Here is a 26875-nt window from a genome sequence, read left to right as displayed (position 1 = left end):
TAGTTTGCAAGTGGCACGCGAGGTGATATGTTCATTTAATGCACAATTACTAAAAATTGCAAGCAAATCTTTTAGGAAGAGGGCCTGACTCTTTGTGTAACAATGTAAGACCTTTTATTGCACTTTAGAGGTGGTATAAAATGAATTGATAAGGCATTATAATCATGATTTAAATTGCCTAAAAGAGTCATATTTTGATCCCCCAATGCTGCTGTCAAAGATTTATAAAACAGGGGATATATTTTTTGAAGATGAGGATGAACTTCAGGCAAAGCTCCGTTTCATCCCACAGTCTTTACCATATTAATAACAGCCCTTTATGGAATCTTGCTCAGTCCAAACATATTTTAACATCTCAATAAAACATAAAAACATCTAATAATAATCTGTGGAATGTGGAGGAGGATTAAATTGTGTGAGCTACGCTCTATTGTAGGGCTGTGTTCCAGAGAGTGAAAGATGAGCCACTGATCTAACACCAAACTTTGCTGCACACTTGGTAACTTAATTGCCCTCCTGTCAGTTAACGATACTCGACTTATATTACATGCTGACAGTTTTCACAGTTTTGTACCACAACTGTGGCTGCTTTCAGCAAATATGACATTAAATTTTCAAGAAGATCTCTGAAGAAAAATCCCGTAGAACACTAATTTGTAAAACCATCCAGCAGTGTAACAGAGAAATAGTGTTCATAGTTCAGAACATTCAGAAAGAAGGAAAACACACTCATATACAGTACTCATATATTCTTTCAGCGTCTGAAAGAAAGGATATAAATACATTCAGCTTTATTTTTTGGTGTTCAAAAGCAAAACATCTAATCAAACATCATAAATCTGTTTTATCCAATTGAATTTAATTGCTTTATCAAATACAGTCTGTGTCCGATACGCACAGCAGCAACCAGTTAACACAATGCACTTCTAAATCAAAAAGGCACCGAAGACCTACACTTATAGGTGTTTACAGTCTTATAAACAGCTGTGTTACAAACTTTGTACTTGCAATTTGTCCGTCTGTCTTTTACCAGTACGTCACTTGTCCTGGTGAGGCCCATTGGAGCCTATTGCAGAACCAGAGGGAACAAGCTGAGACTGGAGCAGAGGAATGCCCTTACAGTGGGCAGCATGCCAGTGTATTGCAGGGCCTTGGGAAGACCATGCATAGAAAGCATACAGTGGATATAAAAAGTCTGAATACCCTTATTGACATTGAGAAATCACAGGTTTTTGTGATGTAAAGCCAGAAATCAGACATTTTTCCATCTTTAATGCAACCAACAAAATTCAAGAGAATTATTAAGAAAAAAAATTGAAATTAAAAAACATAAGCACCCCCCCCCACTAGTTCTTTTGCATTTATTACAGCAGTAGGTATTTGTGAATAAGTCTCTATCAACTTTGCACACCTGGACTTTGCAATTTTATCCCACTCTTCCTTGCAGAATAGTTTAAGCTCCTTCAAATTGCCACGGGATCTCCTGTGCACAGCCCTCTTTAGGTCATTCCACAGGTTTTCTATGGGATTGAGGTCTGGGCTCTGACTGGGCCATTCCAAGACTTTGCTCTTCCTTTTCTGAAGACATTCCTTGGTTGACTTGGATGTGTGATTTGAGTCATTACCATGTTGGAAAGTGAAATTCCTCTTCATCTTCAGCTTTCTGACAAGAGGCCAGCAGGTTTTGTGCCAAAATATCTTGATATTTGGAGCTAGTCATTATCCCATCTATCTTGACTAGAGCCCCTGTCCCAGCTGAAGAGAAGCAGCCCCAAATCATGATGCTTCCACCACCATGCTTCACAGTAGGTATGGTGTTCTTTGGATGATAAGCCGTGTTGTCTTTGCGCCAAACATATCTTTAAGAATTAAGGCCACAAAGTTCAACCTTTGTCTCATCAGACCATGAGACATTTTCCCACATGGTTTGGGATGATTGAATGTATTTTTTTGCAAAATTTAGACGGGCTAGAAATTCCTCCAGCTCCTTTAATTTAGCTGTAGGCCTCTTGGTAGACTCCCTGATAAGTTTTCCTCCTTGTCTTGTCATCAACTTTGGAGAGTTGCCCTGATCTTGTCAATGTCCCTGTGGTGCCACATTTTCTCCACTTATTGATGGTAGTCTTTACAGTGCTCCATGGTACATCAATTTCCTTTGATATTCTTTTATACCCCAATCCTGATTGGTACCTTTTAACAATAAGATCCCATAGATTTTTTGTCAGCTCCTTGCTGACCATTGCAGTTTCAAGGAAATCCTACAGAAACAGCTGATTTTTATTTGGGGTTAATCAGAATCACTTTCATTGATGGCAGGTGTATGCTACTTACCTTTGGACATGATTGGTTTGAATGTGATTGGTTAACTCTGAACACAGCTACGGCCCCCATTATAAAACGGTGTGCACACTTATGCAACCAGGGTGTTGTAGGTTTTTTCATTTCAATTATTTTTCCTAATAATTATCTATTTGCTCTTCTCTTGAATTTTGTTGGTTCCAAGGTCACATTAAAGATGGAAAAATGCCTGACATGATTTACCTTGATTTCTGGCTTTGCATCACAGAAACCTGTAATTTCAATAAGGGTGTGTAGACTTTTTATATCCCCTGTACATGAACACAAGGATTCCATGCAAACTCCACACAGAAGACACCTTAGCCTAGAACTGACTCCAGGAGCACCTACACATGCGCTACTAGCTACTGAGAGTTCCTGCAGTTAAAAAATGATTGAACAATGACATGTGTCTTATCATCTCTATATGTGTCATGTATTGTATTGGTGTCATGTATCATGTATTTCTGTTTAACTGTTTAAGTCTTTTAAAAGTGTAGTTACGTTAAAATATCCAGAATATTTAATCCCAGGTATAAAATCCTATGTGACAACATGTGTTTGAAACCTTATAGGTCTTATAAGTGAACGTGGAAGTGAATTTACTGTATATTCATATGAAAAGGAGTCCCAAGTCTGTCCCATGACATTCTAATGAGAACCTATGACTTCTCTTTCTTGGAGTCTTTCTTTAACAACTGCATATTTTGATGGATAGATGTTGCACATTTGCAACAATTTCAAAAGTTATAATATAAAATACACAATCTGTAAATCGATTTATAGAAAAGATAATGTAATTTAAAACAGCAGGATCTATTAAATTGCATATTGACATTTTAAACCGCATTTTTGCCTGTCCAAGAAATTGAGTGTCAATAGCTTTGATGTGAGAATGGTCCTGTAATTGGCTTTGTTTCAGTGGTCAGTGGTCAGTGGTGTGAAAATTAGCACTGATGCTTTATAGCTCTAGTGTTCTGGGTTTTACGTGTGGAGTTTGTCTGCTCTGCATAGGTTGGCTTATGTTTTCTCTGGGTCCTCTTATTTCATTTCACTTTCCAAAAACCTGCTGGTAGGTTAATTGGATACTCTCAATTGTTCTTTCCAAGAGGAAGAGATCTGTACACCACCTAATTAATCCACCCTGTCAGGAGCAGCTCCGCTACAATTGACCCTAAATAATTGGGAAACGGATCCCATAAAGAAGAACTGGATTTGCATAAATCTCCAATTTGGGAATGATCTCCGCTAAGCCTTTCATAGGCTGTATCAACTAAAATTTTGATAACAATGTGATTGGTATATTTTGGGAAATTTTAAAACGTTTTTAAACATCTGAAAATTCAAAATCAATGTTTCAATTTTAATATATATATATATCTTGGATAACATTCCTTAAATGCATATACACATTTCAGATTATCTTCATACATACAAAATAAATGTTGTCAGCATGCGTGATTTACAGAAAGATTACACAAGGCTTCTATTTCACTCCACCATGACTGAGAAGAATGGTTCACTTGTACAGCTTCTTATGTATGCTTATGCACTCTGAAACTAAGAGACCTCTTTGTTTCCTCTGTTTATTATACTATATTTTAAACTGCTCTACTAAATATAAAAACATGTTTCCCAAAGGTCATTTTTGAGGCATGTCAAGGACACAATTCTCCAGATTTTAAAACCATCTTTGACAACTTATCGCTGTCTGAATTGTTTTCCATTTTTAGTAAAGTATGGAAAGGCACTATGTGTTTACCTTCTCATTCATTGTCAATACTAAAGACCAAATGATTTGGTTTGTCTTTTCTGTGCCGTTAAAAACATAATTTCTTCAGAAATTATGAACCAACATAACTAACTATAATGTAGATTTCCTTCACACTTAGGCTATATAAAGAGGAGACTGAAAAAGCACAAGTGCCTGTTTTTAATGATTTTTTTTATCATGCCAGAAACCTTTTCTGTGTACTTTCCTTAGCGCAAAGGTTTTTCACCTGAAAATTTATGTGATAATTACATGATTATGCAGACTCTATTTCTAGTTGTCTTGTTCAATCTATTTCTGGAATCTAAGGTAGTTATAAATGTGTATTATTCTAAATTTACTTCAGTGACATCTATCTTCTACAGACAATGTTAGGAAGAACTCTACAATTATAAAATTCCTGTCATAAAAAAATCATGAGTGGATTTGTACCATCGTTTAATCTGAAATGGGTGGGAGAAAAAAGGGGCTTGGATACAAGTACTGTAGTTTTACATCATGCCTGGAGATATCATATATCAATAAAGCCATCAAATCATTTGAAAAAAATCATTTAAACAGCTTTATATTTTAATGTGTAGATTATGATGTTTGTTAAACACTTAAGGACCAGAAACAAGCATCTGAATATTTAAAATCAGGAGAATTGAGTGCACATATGCATGCTTCATAGAAATACTTCGACACATCAGTATTTTGAAAGAATTAGACTAGCCTCATTCTAAGGTCTTGTTACTTCTGTTTTCAGGCTCAATGACAGATGGTGCACCACCTGACTCTGAACAGTCTAATGTAACATTCATTGTGCATGACAGGAAATCAAAGATCAAACGACATTGGAGAAGGTGAAGCTGCACATTGCAAGCCAGCAACACTGTGTGGCATAGTAAAACAGAAGAATTTCAATACCAAATAGCTTGTGATTTTAACAGTCTCTGTTTTGGTAGACTAAATGACAGAATGGTGAAAACATCACTATATAAATGCTACTTCTTCCTTACTATGATTAGGGATAACTTCACAAAAACATTTTGATGCCCATCTTTAAATGCTTTTCATCTTCTCCTCTTCTCATGCATCCTGAAGGATATCCTCTGATGGATACAGGCCTTTAGTTTCATTGCCACAACTATGACTTTTGGTATTACAACCAGGAAAAATGATTTGGGTTAATTTTTTAATGTATTTGGAAAATTGTCTTAAAAATACAAGATCTCAACAATCCGAAGGATTGCAATAAAGAGAATGCTAGAATGTGCAGTTAATACTGTATATGTCCCCCCCCCAGTGCAACAGAACAGCTAAAACAGCCTCTTATCCAATACAAAATTCTGTGAATTCATATAAATGTGAAAATATGATGCAGTAACTATGCAGTAATAAGGTTTGTATTTGTCATGGTAAAGTCAACAAGTACAGCAGAGGGTGACCAGTATGCGGAATAGTCCAGCTTTGTGCACACACAACCACTCCCTACTGTGGATGGTGGACAATGTCACCCAAAGACGGCCTCCTCTTCTGACGCAGTTTTCCACTGTCTAGATTTCAGAGAGGGGGTGATGTCGCTTCTGTAGCTTGCTTAGTATACCGAGAGCAGTAACTTCATCAGAATGGATGTGGACACTGGGCCAGACAGCCAGGTGTTGGTGACCCTTTACAGACTGAGTGCTGGTAATGAGGTCAATCCATCTCACACAATGAAGTCACGTAGCAGTGTTCTCCTCAGTGATCAAGGTGCAGCCATCAAAGTGATTCATGATGCCTCTGTGTGGACAGCTCCATTTCCATACCCAAGACTAGTTCTGGCGGAGACACTTAAGATAGTGGTGAGCTTTTACATTTTGAGGAGGAAATTGGTGGCAATGGCTACACTGGTCTTTATGTCTTTAACCTTGAATGCAAACGTGAAGGACCTTGCAGTCTTCTGTTATTCACTCCAATGTGTAGCCATAGCTGGTGCATATTTTGGTTCACATCAAGGGTAAGAGAAGAGAAGTGAACCTGAGGGTCTATGGGGCTTGTCAGTATCACAAAACCTGAGCATCGATTCCAGGCTGTTCATCCCAAACCTCTTCCTGACCAACAATTCTCCACAACGAGTGAGCCTGCTAGGTCACACTTCGCGTTTGATTTCTAAATTAAAAATAAAAAATGGATCTTGCTTGAACCAGTTGAGTGTAGAGCTGTGTGTATTTCACCTGTAGAGACATAGGTAGTTATATTTACTGCATTTTTAGACCGAATACTGAGTGTCTGTTATACTTATACTTTATAATGGACGGTGCAGGCTGTTGCAAACGGACAGGCTTCCCCATGCTAATCTGGTGCATTGCTGTTGCAAACTGTATTGACATCCTCTTAAACACAGGTGTTCTGGACTCCGAATTCACTCAGTAAACACACTGGAAAAGTGAAAAATGTTCATCCTGTGCCACTCTAACCTTGTTGACCCCTCCCCTCTCTGTCTTTCTCATTTACAGGCCCTGTTTTCAATTGCATACGCTTGCATAAGAAGAGCTCTTACTCTTTGCAGCTTCCAGACATCTCTAACAGGCAGTGCTTGCTAGGACCCTGCTGCAGTCCGAGCAATCTGTCACAATATGGTCTAGTGGACCTGTGCTTGTTCAGGCATGGACTAATGCAGCACACAATAACCATGCGTGAGCAGATAATTAATTGAAAGTAAAAATAACCCTGATACCCTGATATCCTTTAAGGGATAAAGCAAAATATCTCAATTTACCTACGTCTTACCAAACTAATCTGAAAATGCCTAAGTATCTAAGTAATGAAGTAACCATTTGTCCACATAGAAGCTCAATCCCTTAAGTACACTGATACCTCCGAAGCAGAAGTTCAAGTCACTAAATGCAGCTAAATGTCTACAATTTAAATCAGAACAAATATAACTGAATTTTGTGTGTTACATGATGAGGCAAAATGTCTCTGAGATATAAGTAATTTTCAGATCATAGAAGAGAAACAACTGTTTTTCTTTAAATAATATTTCTCTCAGGTGTTTACCAAACACATGGAACATTCCATAATGTTAAACAGTATCAGCATTAATGTGATTAATGTGTTTCTGGTTCTAGAATCATTGAAAATAAAAATAAAAATTGTTTAATGTAAAATTAAAATATCAAAATACAGTGTAGTAACTATGCTAAACTGTCAGTTGCAATAAATTTAATTATACATTACCTTTACCAATATTCATTAAGCTACATTTTAAGATGTAGTCTAAATAACTTCCTATTTCAAAGGAGAATCTGTACAGACTCACTATGTACCCTTAGGTTTAAAAATTCTGAGTACAATATCTGACAATCGCCAGTTATACCCACTCAGAAAACAAAATGTTAGTGTCTGGAACACTTATAACCCAAAGCTACAAAGCCTTTCAATATCTAATTTCACAGCTTTCTTAACATGTATCTCATACAATTTATTACTGTCATACTCACAAACATTGTGTTGAGTACTGCTTCATCTGTTCAAACTAGGCTAAATATTGATTGATAAAAGTGTAATGCATTTTAACCATAGGCAATGTCTGCATACAACAAAAGTTTTCTTTTTAAATCACCCAATTAAAAATATCTTGGCCATTTTTTTTATCAAATTCAGGTATTGTTTGTGAAAGTGTAAAAAGATGGCCAAATTAAAATGGTTGCAGAACAAAGAGGTTAAATAGTGGTCTTTAACCACAGAAACTGTTTCTGAAGACAGTGGGATTCCAATTTATTTGCACTTGGTGAATATAAACTGGATTTTACCACTTAGATTATAGGATATCTAATGGTGAGACATGCTAGTATCCTACTATATGATTAAATACAACCTGCTTTGCTAAACAATGCCTTCCTCTTGTTCTTTATGACTTTGTTTATCGATTAATGCAATGGCTCCCTGTGTGCTGAGGGTTGCAGTAAGTCTCCATTTGGTATGATTTCTTGTTTTTCTCCTATCCAAAATATAATGCCAGAGATGAAGTCATTGTCAAATGTTCTCCATCAGCATTATTGCAAAAAATATGCAGCCTATGTCCAGGCCACCAGCCATGAGGGATAGGTTGGCAGACAACTCAGCTTTATCCAGCAAATTTGAAGTCATGGGATCACTAACATGACAAATTCCTAAGGATCCATTGGTGGTTTTAAAAAAAAATCCCATTTCAGCAGTGAAGGGCTTAGAGAGCATGGACAGCAGTTATTTGCATAGTTAGTTGGGATGTTCCTTGGCACCTGAGCAGTATTGCAATCTATGGTCACAACAACAAGTGGAAATTACCCTTCTGTTCCTTGAATGAAGAATTCAAGGTTTCCCATGTAATGAAGGCACTACAGCGTAGAGGGTTAAGTGACCGAAACATTTCTCATGCTGAAACGGGGGTGAAGACGAGAAGGAAGTGAAGGACTTGTGGAAGCAGTGAGTCTCGGCTGTGCTCCCAGTCTCCAGTGTGCTGGCGGGAAGGGTGAACTTCAGAAGGTCTGGCCTTGGAAACTTCTCAATCCCATACTGTCATGCTGCCCAAAGTTGTTAGTAATAATACTAATACTAATAATTATAATAATAATAATAATAATAATAATAATAATAATAATAATAATAATAATAGTACATTTCTTACACGTATATAGCACTTTTCTGGACACTCCACTCAAAGTGCTTTACAGGTCATGGGGACTCCCCTCCACCACCACCAGTGTGCAGCTCCACCTGGATGATGATAGTGTGCTAGTATGTTCACCACACACCAGCTATCAGTGGGGAGGAGAGTAATGGCCAATTCATAGATGGGGATTATTAGGAGGCCATGACTGGTAAGGACCAATGGGAAATTTGGCCAGGACGCTGGGGTTACACCTCTACAAATTACAGTGAGATGTGAGCTGGTCCAAGAGGATGTGACAGGATCAGGGGAAGAGGAGAGAGTCAGTGGAAGACCCTGCTTGAGTCTCCAGGGAGTAAAGTAAAGATTGGACCAGAAAAGCTCGTGGACTTACCTACAGGACTCTGAACCTCACCACAAGCTCCTGCTCCAGGATGCCCTACCATGTCAGACCCATTCAATCCGTTTTGTTGGGATACAGCGGAGTCAACACCCTGTGAGTTGTCCCCAGGGCAAAAGGCCATTGCAGACACACTCCGAAGGGAGGGGCAACCCTTCTGCTTCCCACCAACCAAACCATCATTTTTCAGGAGCTGGAGAACAGGCCAGGCAAGCATTTGAGATCAACCACAAGCCTCCTTGTCGCGGCAAACGAGCAGCAAATGGCAGCAGTCCCTCCAGCACATCCACACCGCTACGCTGGAACAAGACATCACACGGGTCTCGGAGACCTGACCGGCCCTGGATGGCAGAGGAAAAGAAGAGCAGTAAGTAATAGAGGCTGGGCAGCGATTGCTGTAGTCGGGGACGGAAGATCAGGTGTGTGCCCCTCAAATCAGGCAGTAGAGAACTCCCAGGCCTCTGAGGCTTACTGCATAGTGAGCATCATAGGGGCAAACATGGGAAGAGCTGGCAATAGGGCCATTGAGGCTAGAGAGAGGCTCTAGATGACTCTGGATCAGAAGGAGTGACCTTTAGCTCACAAGGTGAGGTCTGATCACTGATGGTGTGTCGGAGAACTTCTAGAGATGTATGATATCCAGCTCTTCCTTTCAAAGAAAAGAAGGGTGGAAAGTATTTAAAAGCACTGAGTACTTTATACAATACAAACAGCTACAACGTAAAACTGTACTGATTTTCTAATGGTTTCTGCAATAGTACGAAAAATATTTTCTCCGCTCATAAATTTACCGTAAATTGTTTTCCAATATTGTCACATAAACAGAAGGGATAGAATAAAATTTCAAACATTTACATTAACGACACGGACGATATCATAGGCTTACTTGTTCCAAAAAGATCAAACACATTTGTCATATCGAACGTTTGACTTTCCTTTCACTTTACAAATATTTTAATGTCACAGCAAATTAGGCTGTAGGTGAGCCATACAAACCATTTAACCTGAGCAAACACTTTTCGCCATAAATAAAAAAGCAAAACTAAATTTAAGAGCCTTTACAAACAGCAATGTTGCTGACAAGGTACACATTGGCCGTTTCTATCCTTGGTTAGTTTCATAATGGATTCAATGTGACTTGACAGGGAAAGGCCATCTGCTTGCTTTAGAAGAGAAAAGATTACAGACAGTTCAATTTCAGTTGGCAAGATGAAATGACAAAAAAATAAATGAATAAAATAATTAATAATAAATGTAAAAATACAATGAAGTAACTGTAATACATATTTTTGTCTTATCTTGTTTAAGAATAAAAAGTTTTAATCATTTTAATATGATGAACAGGAAAGACAAACTGCTGTGCAGTTAATAAAAACAAACAGTTATTAAACAGTTAAATTTTGATTATTAAAAATAATTATAATTTGCTATCAAAAGGCACTGCCACGTGTGGCTAAAGAATAAAAATATATTGAGCTACCATGTTCTTTCATTAAGGCAAACAGTTTTTATCCATGTACCAACCACTTCTTCCCTGATTGATGGATTGATGGTGTTTTTTTACAATCAAGTAATTCTGAAGCTAATTAGGCTTCCATCTGAAAGTAAAAAAAAAAACCCAACTCAACCATAGTTTTCTTGTTGACCTATATTTATTTCACTATCTGTGATGTTACTCAACCCAATTTCCATATTTCAGAACATTTTACTGAAACCACCCTTCTGACACCACATATTAAAAACACTCTTAGATTTGCATTGGTTCAAAAGGCAGGAGTTTGAATAAACCACAGTAATTTGTGTCCTGTGTGTGCGGCCATGTTATCAATGTACACTGCTAAAGTTTCGAAGACATTGTGTACAAATATGTTGTAGAGCTGCTTGGAAGAAGAATCCCTAGCAAGAAATTATTTTTAAATAAAAAATTCAGCTCTTAAATTAAAAACGCAAAAACATCCCTATTATTGACCTTTTCACTACATTACTAATGGGAAACTATAAAACATCTGTTTTTTTAATGATGGACATTGTCTTACAGTACTTAAAGTATTATGTCCTGAAGTACTAATGCATAATGTTTTGTTTTTAAAGCCACTCAGTGTGACATGGGCCTATAATAGGAGCTGCGTGCAGGTATTGCTTATCTGGAACTCTCTCTTCATTTCCTTCGGGCTATAGACTTAAATTTGTACATAGGATATTGTCTGCTTTTAAGAAGTACCTCCTGCTCTCAGTTTTAGGACTTTAACACTGATTGAAATGGAAAGTTGAGTATCATTCTGGGCTTATTATCTATACTGTAATTAGCTAAGGCTGTTAAAGCATGTGAGGAGAAAATTGTCTGGAAGTTTTCAAAATGCTTGCAGGTCGGAAGGAAGGTTAGACTCACAGTTCTGCTAGCCTTTGTATAACTCTTGCATACAGGTCTTCCCTTCGCATATCTCTCTCACCGCCCACCTATATCTGCACCCTTGCAGCAGCTCTCTGGCTCATTCCTTGTTATAGTTCGGGGGTGAGCAGCTACCTTATGGACAGGCTGCCATTCCCTTTGATAGTCTCAACAAATACTTTATACATATTTCGTCACGTTCATTGAGATCAAACCAAACTACTGAGAGTAATGAGTGAATGGGTTGTGATAAGTACATCATTTTTTAAAATGTTGCTTTTGTAATCAAGGGAACAATAAATCTATTATTGATCATTGATGTAAAACTATATACTGTAGTTTGCCATACATTTTCTCCAACATATCTTTAAACTTGTGCTTTGGATCATTGGCCTGCTGAGAGGTACATTTTCACAATTTCACCGTAGTTTAAGATCTTCAGCAAACCAAAGCAGGATTTCTCCTTGAAAAAATTCCCAGTCCTTGTTGAGAAGCAGAAACATACTGGAGCATAATGCTGTCACCCAAATGCTTGAAAGTAGGGATGGAGTTGACTGGGAGTTTGGGGTTTGCATTTATATCAAAATGTTTCTATTTCATCTAATCTGACAAAACCTTTGCCACATTTGCAGAATCACTTAAAGGTGTTATTGCAGACCCAATCTGGAATTTGAGATGATTTTGCAATAGGATATTGTTGTCTTCTAGACATTTTCTCCTATTGATCTCCATAACTCTTTTTTACTCAGATATTGCCTAGATTGATCTCTGTGAGCCCAATGCTTACATTGAAAGCATTGGGCTCACAGAGATTAATCTAGGCAATATCTGGGTAGTATGATACAGTATATCTTGCACCTCTTTACAATGGACGTCATGAGCAATATCCAGTTGATTTGAAAGCTGCTTGGTCTTCGTGGTTGAAATCAATGTTTGAAATTCACTTTCGTGACTGAGGGACCTTACAGTGATAGGTGTATTTTGTTAAATTATGTGAAACACAATATGTTGTTGCACACAGGCCTGAAGGTTTTTGAGAGACTTCTCAAAAGTAGTTTTGTCCAAGTGAAATGATTTGGATAATTTAGATAGATTTAGAAATGTATTCACCTTACGCATTTATATCATTATACAGGTATACATGTATACGTCATTCACCTCTACCTCCCCATGGAGCACAAGAAATTATGTTTATGTTTTTTTGTGGGAACTTCTAAATAGAAACCCCCATATCCACCAAGTCAGTTTTACTCAGTGCAAAATCTCTAAATATCTAATCAGCTCTTTTGTTTTGTGCTATGTTTTTCCAGAATTAAACATGGCTATGATTGAATTTGCCTGAGGGTTAAATGTTCAATCACATACGGTTTCTCTGTCACGGCATTTCCTAGTGTTTAAAACTTTATAGACTCCAATTTTTTTTCTGGTGCTCGACCATAATTCATAATTTACCATCTGTTCTGTGTACACTTGGCTGCAGTGCCTATGACTGTTGTTCAGGCAATTCGAAATGTCTTTGTTCTTGCTCGAAAACCTCTATACTGAAAGCACGCTTTGCAACAACAGCAAAAAGAAAATGAATTGTTATTTTCTGTAATTAATATTTTATAACATTTTACATCCGAACTCCTCAAACCATTACTCAGGCACCAAGAGACAGAGTACACGTGAGATCCATTGGTGATGCATCCACTACGGCAGGTTCCTAACTCTGTCTCCAGTGAACTTCATGGTGGGCTGCAGGCCGTTCGCTCTAAAGTCTTCTGAAATAATTCCTTTCGGCTACTTGCTGTAGCAGAAATGAAGAGAGCAAAAAAAAAAATTCTGCTACAAATTATTTTTAGTTGAAATGTATATCAAGTAAACTTTCTTCTCTCTTTATACAGTATATGGTATAAATGATTGATTTTAAATGACTTGGTAGAACAGACCTTGCAGCTTCTGTAGCTTTGTGGAACTATGTGATTTTATTATTGATCTGGCTGACACTCCTATCCAAAAGCATCTTGCAGTGGTTTATATGGCTGAACCAATCCGAGTCAAGGACCTGGCTCATAGGTACAGTAGCAGGGCCCTACCTGGGATTTGAACTCTCAACCTCAGTTAGAAATCCAGAAACCTAACCACACACAGGCTGTCTCCCAAGTTTTCCTTATTGACTGTGATGGTGAATAATGTCTTTCTAGCAATTCCCTAATCAATCCATTTCTGTTTCATCTCTTCACTCTTATGCACACTACTCAGTTTTTGTATTTTTTTTCCTCTCAAGGACATGTGGCTTTAAAGCACCAATTGAAAAACAAAACATGCAATACTGGATTATTTAACTATGTAAAAAAGGCATATAAGATGCAAATATGTCTTTGCAGAATCTTTTTTAAATGAAATGGATAACATAAATGTAGCGGTGCAGGAATGGATGTCACAGAAACAGCTACTGAAAGTTAAGACGCACAATACAGAATTACAGTGAACATGGAATGGCTATTTGGGTCACTGTGTGGAAGGTGACTTGGGCAAACAGTGGACTGCTTAGGAGTCCCTGAGGGTCATGTCATCAAGGGCTGAAAGACCAGTATTGTCAGAGATGACCAATAAGTTTCCATCAGCTGTTCTAATATAGGGCTCAAGCAGACTCATTTTTAAACAATTCAGCATACAAACACACACAAACAACAACAAAAAAAGAAATAGCCTATTTCAACAAAGGCAGTATTTTATCCACCAAAAGCTGTGTGCTGTGTGGCACTAGTTGAATGGTTATCTGCATGCATCTTATACAGAAAACAAAAATGATTCCCATACGGGTACCAATTCTGAAAAGCTGGAAACAGAAGCAATGTTAAAGTTAAAGGTATAAAATTTAAAAAAGCATCTATATTTTGAAATAAGACATTTTTGTACTCTTTTTATAGGACTCAAAGGGTCCTACCTTACTAAAAAAATCAAAAACCAAAGGGCAAGTCAAATGCCACATGTGCCATCCATAATACATCTTAAAAGCACAAGACAGGCATGGACACAGGCCTTAAAAACGAACCCATATGTTCTTTGGCTTCTGCTGAATATGCAAAATACATGGTAATATATTCATACAACATGCAAAGATAGCTCTAACGGAGGCAATATGAACACAGTTTTCACTAAACCATACTAACCATAAACTGCGCCTTAACTCGTGTACTACCTAGCACCTACCTGTGTTTCTCATTCATCATGAAAACACTCCTTGTTAAAGAGAAACATATCACTATCAAAGGAGACATAAATAAAAAAGGTCATAGACAGGACATCTAAACCCAGAATGTTTGTGGCAAGACGCCTTACTAGAGAAAATGAATCCTGGCTAATCACAGGACTGTGTTAAAACGTGTGATGTCCACTTTTAAGATTCTTTAGTTAATGAGGCTGAAATAACAATAAATCACAGACCAACAGAAATGTGACAAACACCAGATATGCAGAATTCAGCTGCCATATTTATTTATCTGCCTGTAAAAAATGACCAAAGCAGCATTCAAACAAGTTATATTAACCTCCACATACATATTTTCTTTAAAAGGGGGTAAATAAAACATTAAAAAGACGACAAAACTCATCCTGGAATTGTTGATAACATTTACACTCTTTTTAAAAAATAACATTTTGCCAGTAAGGCGATGAACAGAGATAAGGGACATTACAATTGTTAGTTATTCACTTTGTAAAATTTCAATCTTGTAAGTAGGAAGAAATGTTTGTACAGAAAATTGTACCTGTGGCAGAAAATATTGTCAAGGCTATCGTTAACAACAGATGCTTCAGCACACAGTTACTGTGTGCTGCATTGTGGCAATCATCATTTTTCAATGATGACCTTAAAGGAATGTTGACACCACAGCAAAAAAAAAAAATCCAACATTTCCGTAAAAATATTGAGCTGTATTTTAATTTTTTTCTGAAGAGTTTAAAGACATATTGGAAATGACATGTACCGTAAATGTATTCACAACATTTCTTATGATTATCAACTCAAACAGTACAGTATTTTGCTAATGAATACAAGGAAAGTTTTATTCTACAATTTGTTGTTAAACCCTTCACTGTCTTATGATACAGGTTAGCATTTATTCCCCCAGGAAAGAAAAAGGTCAGAAATATCAGCACTACAGTGCTTGCAATGTTGTAGAATACACTTTAAATAGCCCCATAGGAGAAACAAAAATTTTATCATTAAGAAAAGCAATTCTAGGAGTACCATTTTAATCCAAAAGGGATTTCATAATGCAATGAGCTAACATGCTCAAAGGCTACTATAGAAGAAACAATTGCTGCCCAACCTCATGCACTATTATTCTTTCCTTGGTCAATCCGAGGTCATACATTAAAAAAGAAGACTTTATATTTATATTTTAGGTAAGTAATTAATTTTACATGACAGTGCCAGCACTACAAGGTCAAATATATATTTATATATTTGTCACTGATACTTTGTACATAGTATTTCCTTCCCTAATTCCAACAAAGGTTACAAAGGACTTAGACTGATACAGTTTCCCTTAGCTCTCTGTAGTTTGCTATATTCCTGGCCTGTGTAATGTTACAGCTCCTTACACTATAATTACAGCATAAGCACCTTTTTAAGCAATACACAGTTCAAGTCACCTATTTCTTTCTGACATTTTACCGAAAGCATTGCTTTAAGTTGCTGTTTTAAGCCTTGCTTGATGGAGACTACAGCAGGAAACAGGGACATAACAGAAGCACATTGTAGTACTATATTCAAATACATGAAAAAAGTGAAACATTAAACATCTAACTGCATGTGACCTGGCAGTCTGAGTAAAACAGCCACCTCAGGTATCTCTTCAATGAATGTCTTCAAAAAATAGTGCTTTCTGTATTTCAATAGTACTCAATGAAAGTACAGGTAAAGTGATGATTTAGTCTAAATGTAACTTTGTATGCCAATATCAAACAGTGTTTAGGCCATTCTTTCCTCCTATGCTTTATATTCGGTACATGGGAATTAGAAATCATATTTAATTCCTGATAAAATTGGGAATTTTACTTACAAGGTTTTGACATCTTGTATAGTGATAAAAAGTTTCTATTGGTAAATGTGCCCCACCACTGCCAAAAAAACACTTAATATTTCAACTACATCTTGAATTATTAGAGCGTACTTAGTATTCCCAGTCTAGAATATACTTCACCTCACCATCATAGTATTATTTATAAAGCATTTTATATCAATAAGTTGCATTAAGTCAGCTGAAGAAAAAACAGTTCTGAAGCAAAAATGGAAACTGTTAGACCTATGAAAGAAATCGTTCTGTTAGTGTCACACATGGGACATGACCACAGCATGGGTCTCGTCATTTTGCCATGGATGAACTCGATGAACGAACCGACACTCTTGAGAGGCTCTGCAGATCCGTTCTTTTCTTGAAAAACGGAACGTCTCTCTTGACTGTCTGTGGAATGAATTATGGTTTACCTTGATGAACCCCCCTCCCCGTGAACACAGGCGATGAACTGATACCCTGCCCTGCCCCTGTAGTTTACAACGTCAGTCTTTATCGATAAAGTGCACTATCCATGGCGGATCATGAGTGGGATGTCACAAGGGAAAGAGCCCTCCCCCTCTGCAGGGGGACAGAGAGATGGCCCGAAAATCCTAACTACATCTTCATCCACAAAGCACAACAACATCTCCCGCTCGGCTGTCAGTAGACGTAGCCTTCGCTGTAGGGATGAGAGTTACAGTAGCTGCCATCTTGCACGTAAGCCATGTTCTCGTCAAAGTGTGACAGAGGGACGGTGTCTTCCTCGTTGATCTGGCGCTCCATGTCTGTCTTCAGCACGGGCCTCTGATTGTCGGGGAATGCCATGGAGAAAAGTGCCTCGGGGTCACAGACAAACTTGTACACGTATCTCTCCCCTGCCACCTGCGAAAGACACCGCGAGAGCATTTTATGACTTCTGCAGCCATTTCTGTGAAACGTATTAGGGAATTGAAGATATTCACAAAATTCAAAGGCTGTTCTTGTCAGAGGCGCCGCGGCGAAGCTGAAGAAAGGCTCCTCACCTTTTGCATAATGCCTTTTTCGTAGTAGTAACGTAACGAACGGCTGAGTTTATCGTAGTTCATGGCTGGGCGATTTTTTTGAATCCCCCAGCGACGCGCAACCTGACAACAGAAAAAAAAACAAGGATGGGTTTCTTTAAGGTTTAAAGGAGCCCAAACATTTGCTACACAGTACATTGGTTTCTTTTTTTGAAAATGATTTGGAATGGAAGCACTGTTGAAATTTACAAACCACTTTTTGAGGAAAGGTTTTCTTTCTACTTAAATAGCACAAGTAGTTACATTTATATTATTGAACCACTGGATTTCTGTTTATTCATCCAGAATAAGGGCAAATGCTGAGCAAATAAATAACTACATACAAAATGGTACACTGTCCAGAGAACCCCTGTGTTAATCGCCAGCAGACCTAATGCTTACCGAAGTCACTGTTTAGAAATCCTAAAGATTATGGAGGATGATACCAAATGTATTTAAAAAACATGGGACAGATAATTGTAACATCTAAACAGTGCCAACATTATTGTACAAACACATGGCCAGAAGCAATCTGATACTTTGGTTAAAGAGTTTTCAGATAGAGATGTGACTGACAAAGGAGTCATTAGGTCTTTATTTGAATAGCAGCAACCTTACAACCACCACAAGCAACACATAACCTAACACTTGTGTATAAATAGCCTATATTTATACAAGCTATAAATACTCAAGGCTGATGAATTTAAGAGTTGAAAGGCAGGCTATATTTACTTAAATCCTTGCACACAAGATTCTCTTTGTGAAGCTGCAAAGTCTGATAGTCTTTCCTTGTTTGCATCTACATGTAATTACTAATTAAAATAATAGTAGTATTTTTGTAATTCTAAATTGTATCCCCTTAAATAGAATGAAATCTTGCATTTATTATGTTAATCTCCATTTTTACAGGAGGTTTTCAGAAGACAATTAGGGGGTTCTAATGATATAGGAATGGATAAAGGTTACTGCCATTATTTCTCAAGATTTTCTAGAAAACATTTTCGGTGCAACACTCAACCATACATTCAAACAAAAACTGGAAGCACCTGCTTGAAGTTGTGTTTATGAAACAAAATAAATAAAAGTGTTTACATTTTTAAATAGAAACAACTTCAAAATCCTTCATAAAATACTTTTTTAAAAGCAAAAGGTATTTTCAATCCTAAAACTACTGGCATACATGACAAGTATTTCAGTTTTAAAGTTGGAACTAAATTCTGATAATGATGCCGAATTTTATAATGAAGCTGAATGCTTTACACATAACACAAAGTTAGGTTAAAGCATGAGAGTAGCTTAAACAGCATTAGTTCTTGACTTTATGAGAAGTTGTTTTGCTATGAAACATTCAGATTGCTAAAGTGAATGTAACAATGTTCAGATCAAAGCTGAATCGCCTGAATTTTAGTCTGCACATGAATCAACTCTTCCTTCCCTCACTCTGCATCTAACGGACAGGTCTGAAAGATGATTTGTGAGTTTTCTCTATAACAGGCAGATTCTGATTACTGGGAAATCTCCCGTAGTTCAATCTCAACACCTTCCACAGTGAGGCAAAGCATTTATAGGTGATGGTTCACCAGCTAAAGCACACTAAGTCACCCAGTGCTACAAATCTCTAGGTATACTTGCCCCAGACATATCCCATCGCTCAATGATTGATTGGTGGATACCAGTATATGCATAATTCTGATCACATACGCAGAAGGCCTTTAGTAGCTCTGGCTTCAGAAATAGGGGCAAAATAAAAAAAAGATGGACCCGGACCGCCTCACATTACAAAGATTCAATCCATAAGTTGCGGCAGATTTCAGTTGTGTTTCTAGGCGGGTTAAAACCCGAAATGTACAAGATTTGCTCCGGATGATTCAGTCCAAACCCCGCAGCTGAAACCAGGAGTCCGCTGGACAGCCGGCTAGCCTCTTCTCCTGTCCTCACCTCCTCCGGCTCTATGAGTTTGAACTCCATGCCCCGCCCTGTCCAGGCTATGAAGTGGGAGTTTGACGGGTCATCGAGCAGCGCGACGAGGAACTGCCACAGCTGCAAGGAGCCGCGGCGCTGGTACGTAGGACCTTCCCGGTACAAGCCGGGCTCCTGTTTGATGTCCCCTTGAGAAGAGAAAGGCAGTGGATGAGGACTGCCGGTCAGACACGTCCATTCGCACAGGCACAGCACAGCCCCTTAGAGCTCACTTAACTCTGCTCTGTAGATCTTGGGGATAAAAAAAAAACCAACCAAAACACACCTTCGAACTTCTCCGGGACCACACAGGTGTCATCGTAGAAATGCCTAGGTACTTTATCATATATGCAACCTGGAAAAAGGAAGAAAGAGTGAAGAGCTGCCAGAGATTCAAGCCCAACGACGGATAATAATGTCTGTGGATGTGAGTGATTTGTGACTTGAAAAAATGAGTTGGTTGGTTCCACAGACAAACGATTTATCATTTCAGTCATGGTCAGAATAATATCTAGCTTTTCTGTCTACCATTTGTTAAATAGAATTAAAAAGTGGGGGTATTCAGATGATGAGTACGGCAAGCTAATAAGGTACTTTGAAATGTATTTGACATTTACGTGTTTTCTCAGGAACCCAGTGCACTAATGTTTATTAGAAAAATGTCCTCCACAAACTTACCTTCAGTTCTATTGGAATGTGCCAGGAAACTTTCCTGCCTCATGTAGATTGAATGGCAGCTAGGCACTTCTGTAAAGTAAGCAAAAAAGCAAAAATAAAAAAAATAAAGAGGGAGTAAGGACTGCAGCTTTAAGCTGCAACTGGACTTTAAAATGAAAAAAAAACTAACAGAAATGACAGAGTTCTGAAACAGCCACATAGAGCAATACATATCTGAACACAGTCCTGTTATGCTATCATTGCCTGGCATGGTTCCTGCTAGATTCAAGATTAGATAACACAGAAAGACATTAAGGTGAAATCCAATATTGTTTAAAATATTGCACTTATTAAATTAAACAAATCACTGCTATTTAAAAAGGTGCACATGGCCTTTACACCATCTATTGCATCATGGAAGTTTTCTTACTGCCATGATTTGTTTGAAAAGAAATGAAATTACAAATTGGTTAATTTTCAGTTCCATTTAAACACTGGAGTCAAATGAATGCTACTAAGCCAATGTAGTTTAAGGGACTTATCTACGGATTTTACTCGTAAGCTTATGTTTTTAGATGATTGACTCTTCCTTGTTTAATTACGTAGACCTAGTAAATAAACCACACACTTTTCAGATAACTTTTAAACCAACCATCACACAAATGTTTCCTTTTTTACTGGGGGGGGGTTATTAATGTGTATTAATTGGAATTCTAAAAAAATACAATACACCTCTGTCATGACTTAAGTTTGAAGATAGCCTCAACGGCATGTTTTATTTAAATGCAATTTAAAACCATCAAATTTTTTAACAGCAATTTTCTATTGAAGACTACGTCATGTCAAATGTGGTTTATTCTTATAAGATTGACCTTTATAGGGATGATGCCACACATACAGAATCCTACATCTATATGAAGCAGATGTCAGAGGTGCAAAGTCCTGGCATTTCTAAATCTCTTTATTGTTTACTTTGGCAAGAAACGCCAAACAGCTGAATAATTCTTGATAAAATGTGTCCCTTCCTGGAACAAAAAGTGACATTTTCACAAAATGTTATTATATAGCGAGTAAAGAAAACTGTTATTATCATCAACAACAATAATAACTGCACCTCTCCTGTGGGCTACAGATTATTTTAAATGAAGTAAGAGTTATTTCACTAACACATATTAAACTAAAAATCCAGATTTAAAAAAAATCACCTGGTTTCCAGATGCAGATTGCAAATACCTGTATGTAACTCGCGCATCTACCACAGAGTAATTGGTTATCAAGATTTACAGTACAATCGGTAGGCGGTAAACTTCATTTCAAAATGCAATATTGAACTAGCCATAAGCCATTTTCAATTCCGATAATTTCAGGTTACAGCGCCATTCTGGAAAGGTAAGCATACTTAAAACTCACATTTTAATTTCTACCTGAGTAACATGGACTCTGTCCTCTCAACCCTCTGCGATATGAATCTAATCATCAAAAAAAAACTTCAAAATTTTGGTTTGTATAAAGCATGGCTTGCTCTAGGAAATTAGGCATTAGCTAGGCATGAAAACCACGGTTCTAAAAATACTGCCATAAAATATTGTCTGGGAAATAGAACGTTACCCGGTAACTAGGATATTATTTCAACTTTTCTGTTTTCTGCAATTATTCATTACTAATGTAATAGGTCAGATTCTAATCAAATTGTAGAAACATTTACAAAGTGGCTGTTCAATAAAATGACTACCACAGTTAATTAGGAGCCATAAACATTGCTCTGAACTTCATCAAAGTAATGGCTGGCCAAGGAAATTACCGCTAATTAAATTGCCAACTCCCTGCATTTCTATCCTATATGATAAAAAGCAAACAAATGAGATTTAGAATTAACAGTAATAAATTCCAGTGAATGGCCAATCTGATTAATAGAAAGTTCAAAAGACTACATATCTTAACTAAAATGAAATATAGAGATGAGAGTACAACCTGATTTGGTAAAAACATACTTTAAACCCCAAAAAAAACAGTTATGATTGAATATGTATCTGTAGTTTAAAAATTCCAATGTACATACTACCAAGGTAAAGTTTATTGTAATCTATTTCTAGTTAAAACTTATTACACTAGTAAGGATATATATATATATGCATGTATAAGTACTTTGCCTCTTTGTCCACAAAATACATGAAACATCAGATACTGTTTGCTTTTCAAATTGAAACACTGCACGAAAGGTCCAGTCTCAATCCACTTCTTGTTGACTAAGTTCCACACTTGTGAACACAGGAAGTCAGTACGAAGGTTTTGTATTACAAGCAACAGGCCTGCTAGTGCAGAGCCTTTTATCAAATTGATCTGAACAGGAAGCAGCTGTAGAACAGCAACATTCCAGACTAGCTGGGGATTCTAGTGCATTTTCTGCCTCCATTTTATGAATGAAGGCACAAAACTGCTGGAGTTTCATTCATGTCAGGGTTGAACTGCAAGGCCTGGGCCTCAGAGGACCAATTACATTCTTAACAGGCTGACGTGGCAGGTCTAAAAAAATCTTTCCATTACAGGATTATGGAAATGACACATGTCCATTTGACCCTGTGCAATCTAAATCCAGATCATAGCTCTTAATTCTCAAACCAGATCAAAAGTTCATTTTCTAGAACATATCACAGCCTCACATTTTCAACTGCTATTTAAAAAGTTGAATACAAGGTTGTTTGGTGCCTAACAGAACAGTTTTCTTGCTTTGTAAAGTAATGCAAAGCTCATAAAGTTAATTAATACAAACCAGTACTGATCTGCAACCTTGTAACTGAAAGGGAGTCAGTCCTGCCCCTTCATTTTATTTAAAGTAAAACATAAAATATTAACCAAACACTCTTAGAATCATAAATATTAGTTGTAATACATGTGTATGCAGTACACATTTAAGGCAGTATATTTTTAAGGCAGTACATTGTTTACGACTCAGAACCTACAGTACTTATAGAAAAGTGCAGAAAAGAGGTGAATACTCAGAATGGTAGGATTATCATTGATGACTCTTAAGTTAAGTTATATCAATATAACTTATATCAATGATGTAGATTCTGGTACAGTTGGTAAACTAGTCAAGTTCTCAAACGGTAAACGGGAGAATTAGCAGACGCCAAAAACATACTTTAAAATTTGAGAGTGACTGGCCTCACCGGGCAAGGTTAAATTCAGAGAAGTTGAAATGCCTTAACCATGGCAACAAAGGCTCGGCCCCTGACGCACCTGAGTCATAGGTGAAATCCCGCGGCTCTTGTTTGATGATCATGGCTGGTGGGTAGTTCTGAGCGACCGGGGTGCCCAGCATGGCGTTGTGCTCGTACACGGGGTCAGGGAACTCCTGCTTGAATCCCTGGGGGGGGAATGGAATACTCGGCTCGGACATTTGCCGGTGGTAGATGGGTCTTCCATCCCTGGTCATCGCAGACGGGGTGGGAAATGACCGGCAGGGCTCCGAGAGCTGACGTCTAAACCTGCGGGAAAAGAAAACGATTCGGAAATCGGGACACTCCAGCACTGAAACAAACGGGGCTCTGTTTTCCGAACCCTTGGGTGCTTAGGTCCTGTAGGAAGCAGTGCAGATCTAGATCCTCGAGTTTTTTTTTTAAACAGAACCAGCGCGGCTTAGTAAGTCACCATAATTTTACCTTGCTTAATCATAAAAGAACTAAATAGATTCTAGGGCTTTTAAACCAATTAACAAAAATGATCCATATTCCTAGAACCAAGATCATGTTTCCTAGCTGTACATTGGGAGCACTGTATTTCTTAAGGGATGCTATGTGCTTTTGGGCGTTTACTGAGTGTCACTGATGATATCAAACTACTTACTGTTTGTTTCAGTGAAAATTAGAAAATGGCAATTTCTCTTTCTTCTCCACCTGATTCTTATATAATGTAGAGTGAATGTCTGGTAAGATTCAAAAGTACTGAAACAATAAAATGAGCTGGATGCACACTGTTTCTACTCCTCTGCCTCCACCTCATCTTAATCTTATCACTGATCTTTGCCTGACAGCACTTCCAACAACTGAGTGTGCATTCTTGTCTCTCATTTTAAGCTACATAGAAAGTACTGTATATTTATTACAGCATGCAAGAAAAAAAACATGTCTGATTAGAAGACTTAAGTGATGAAATGGGTGCCGATCAAGATATCCAGATTTCAGTTTCAAGATGGTGATCTTGGACCCGAAAGACACTCAGGAGAAGCCCAGACAGCTCACAGTTTAGTCTTAGTTTAGTTTAGATTCAAAAAGCTGGATAGGCCGGGGGGCTTCTGCTAAACATCACTTTCTGGCTCAGCTTACCTGTGGTCCATTGGGAAGGAGGTGTCTGGCATTTGCTGGGAAGGTGGAAGGTGAGCAGGGTAGGTCCTGTCTGGTTTGGGAGTGGGAGCAGGATTAGGAGAGCCATGATGAAGAGGGGACACTGGTGTGCTACATGGAGTCGAAGGGCTTGAAGGCTTCATTCCCAGTTGTGGCTTCTGATCATAGGCACTAGGTTCCAGATGAAAAAGAAAAGACCTTCAGCACCCAGGCAGCTAGAGTTCAAAGCAAATACATCAGAAAACTACTAGGAAATGGTCTTCTATTCTTCACAGTTGGCGGGCTGGATTTCCATGAGAGCTGGAGTGTTTGTAAACTTGGAGTATGCTCCTTTATAAAAATATTAAAAGTTATTATGTACATAAACTGCCATTTAGCTCCTGGGAAACAGCTTATGCTGCATATATGATTAACAAACCATGCTTCTGCATTAATAATGCAGCAACTGACCCATATTCGTGCATGGTTCCATCAATATCACCATTCAATATCAAAAAAGTATGAACATAAAATATTCAGTAGATAACCCATTGCTTCTAATTTATACTACATGTCTAAGTTAAAATGCTAATTATGAAGTGCCCTTCAGCATAAAGCTTTATGCTACAGACCAGTGTATGAACAATTGACTCTGACTCTAGAAAATTTTAATTTTAATTTGAAGATGGAAAGCTTGAATGTTTCTTATTGTGGCTGTTAGGTTATTATTCTTCAGAGCACACCTGATCTAATCTTATTACTTTTGATTTAAAACAGACCTTCTTGCCTGCATTTGATGTCATATCTATGTAGAGATTCGTCCATCAACATTCATGGATTAACTCATTTGACCTTATTTAAAAAAAAGATTAATGTTTTTGAAGGAAAAATCCATGTTATTAGTTTAGTTCTGCAACTGGCAGTGTAAGGTTACTGCTTTTTAAAATCATTTTGAAGGAGCATTTTATCTTCATTACACAACAGAGAAAAATGCTGAACATTCAAGTTTTAACTTTTTTTGAATTCTAAACAGATTCGTGAAGATTCAATCCATCATTCTGTGCAAGCGATCATTAAAGGAGAATGGAAACAGAGAAAGAGCTTGTGAGAACTGGCCTAGGTAAGGAAAACTCAAACTGGCCGATAGTCTATGGAAGGATTAGTCTGGATATGGGTTAATAGCCCCAGTCATTCGGAGGAACTACCATGGAATTTTAATGAGTAGTGAGCTCCATGTTTTAAGCTGTATTCCAAATATCTGCACTTCTCACAGTCTCTGGATCAAGCCCAACATTTGGACTAAACTCTCATCCTAATGAAGCAACTGTCATTACAGCTGGTCAGTAAATGTGTAGTTTAACCCCAGTGCTTTTGAAGCCCAGAGTTTACCTGCACAAAATTAAGAATTTCCCCTCCCCCCTCCAGAACAGGTTTTATAAACTGATGTTACAAATATGGCTAGTGCATACATTTGACATATCGGTCAATGGGGTGTGCCCCATTTAGCTGTGTAAAAAGCCAAACGTGTTTAATGTGCATTACTCCAAAAAAAGAAATTCCAAAAAACTGACAAGAATGAGCACTTAAATAACTCACTTTCAAGTTGTTAATTTTGAAGCATGCGTCCATGGTTTATTTGCACAATCAGAGTGCCGGAGAAAGGCACTGCCAATTCAATCAATATCGGACCAAAGTGTATCTAGGCAACCAAGCACTTACCTAGGATTTTTTTTACATTTAAAACGGTAATTCATAGCATTTAAAAGGATATTAAAATGGAGCCAATTTGTGCATAAAAGGACACCCTTAGTAACCAGTTTGTTTTCTGTTTCTGTTTCTCTATGGGTTTTGAGCTCCTCATTCTGAACTTTGAGATCACTTCGATTGCCCTTTTTACTTGGGTTTCAAAAGCAAAGATGGAGACATTATACAGAATTTCAATTACAATTATTATGGTTAACAATATTCTTCTCTGTTGAATGGTGTTGAAAGGATGCATTTAGGGGCTAATTTCATTTTACTGTAGCTGATTAAAGGGATTTTTTTAAGAAGCCGAAAACAGGAGCAGGTGTTCATTTGTCAGTGTTTAGCAACTATATTAATTACAAAGTTACATTTTCCATAAAATGTACACCCCTTTATGTGGCACATCTAGTTAATGCTTACCTGACATTATACAGGCACTTTTCCCCATAGCTGAACTTGAAAGATGGCTCTTGAGTGCAAGTGGAGCTCAGTTCAGAGCAGGGGCTCTGGGGTTCCTTTTTGATTTTCAGCGGGAGGCCATGAAAAGCCACTACAAATGGGCAGGAGGAAGGGGAGGGAATATTAAGAGGT

The 26875-nt window shown here is 37.7% G+C and overlaps 1 protein-coding gene and 1 long non-coding RNA gene across 5 annotated transcripts in view; one reads left to right on the top strand and one right to left on the bottom strand.

Annotated features, from left to right (window-relative positions):
• The window catches only part of LOC107078661 (uncharacterized), a 46267-nt gene extending 38146 nt beyond the window's left edge, over positions 1 to 8121 (top strand). Inside the window, exon 4 of the long non-coding RNA XR_001479615.2 lies at positions 6589 to 8121. This is a non-coding gene — a long non-coding RNA (uncharacterized lncRNA). The remainder of the gene's footprint in view (positions 1 to 6588) is intronic.
• A 6850-nt stretch (positions 8122 to 14971) lies between these two features.
• etv1 (ETS variant transcription factor 1) overlaps positions 14972 to 26875 on the bottom strand; it is a 32026-nt gene continuing 20122 nt past the window's right edge. For all 4 annotated transcript variants that reach the window (XM_015358180.2, XM_006636034.3, XM_015358182.2 and 1 more), the window contains 8 exons: positions 26705 to 26834; positions 24542 to 24730; positions 23457 to 23704; positions 20238 to 20306; positions 19846 to 19914; positions 19539 to 19708; positions 17583 to 17684; positions 14972 to 17442 (listed from right to left, as the gene is read on the bottom strand). In XM_015358180.2, the coding sequence (XP_015213666.1) occupies positions 17221 to 17442; positions 17583 to 17684; positions 19539 to 19708; positions 19846 to 19914; positions 20238 to 20306; positions 23457 to 23704; positions 24542 to 24730; positions 26705 to 26834 (1199 nt within the window). In that variant the 3' untranslated portion in view covers positions 14972 to 17220. The remainder of the gene's footprint in view (positions 17443 to 17582; positions 17685 to 19538; positions 19709 to 19845; positions 19915 to 20237; positions 20307 to 23456; positions 23705 to 24541; positions 24731 to 26704; positions 26835 to 26875) is intronic.

The sequence above is a fragment of the Lepisosteus oculatus genome, chromosome 10, assembly GCF_040954835.1.
Source record: "Lepisosteus oculatus isolate fLepOcu1 chromosome 10, fLepOcu1.hap2, whole genome shotgun sequence".
NCBI lineage: Eukaryota > Metazoa > Chordata > Actinopteri > Semionotiformes > Lepisosteidae > Lepisosteus > Lepisosteus oculatus.
Note: the sequence above shows the minus strand (reverse complement) of the source record. Positions and strands in the feature narration are given on the sequence as shown.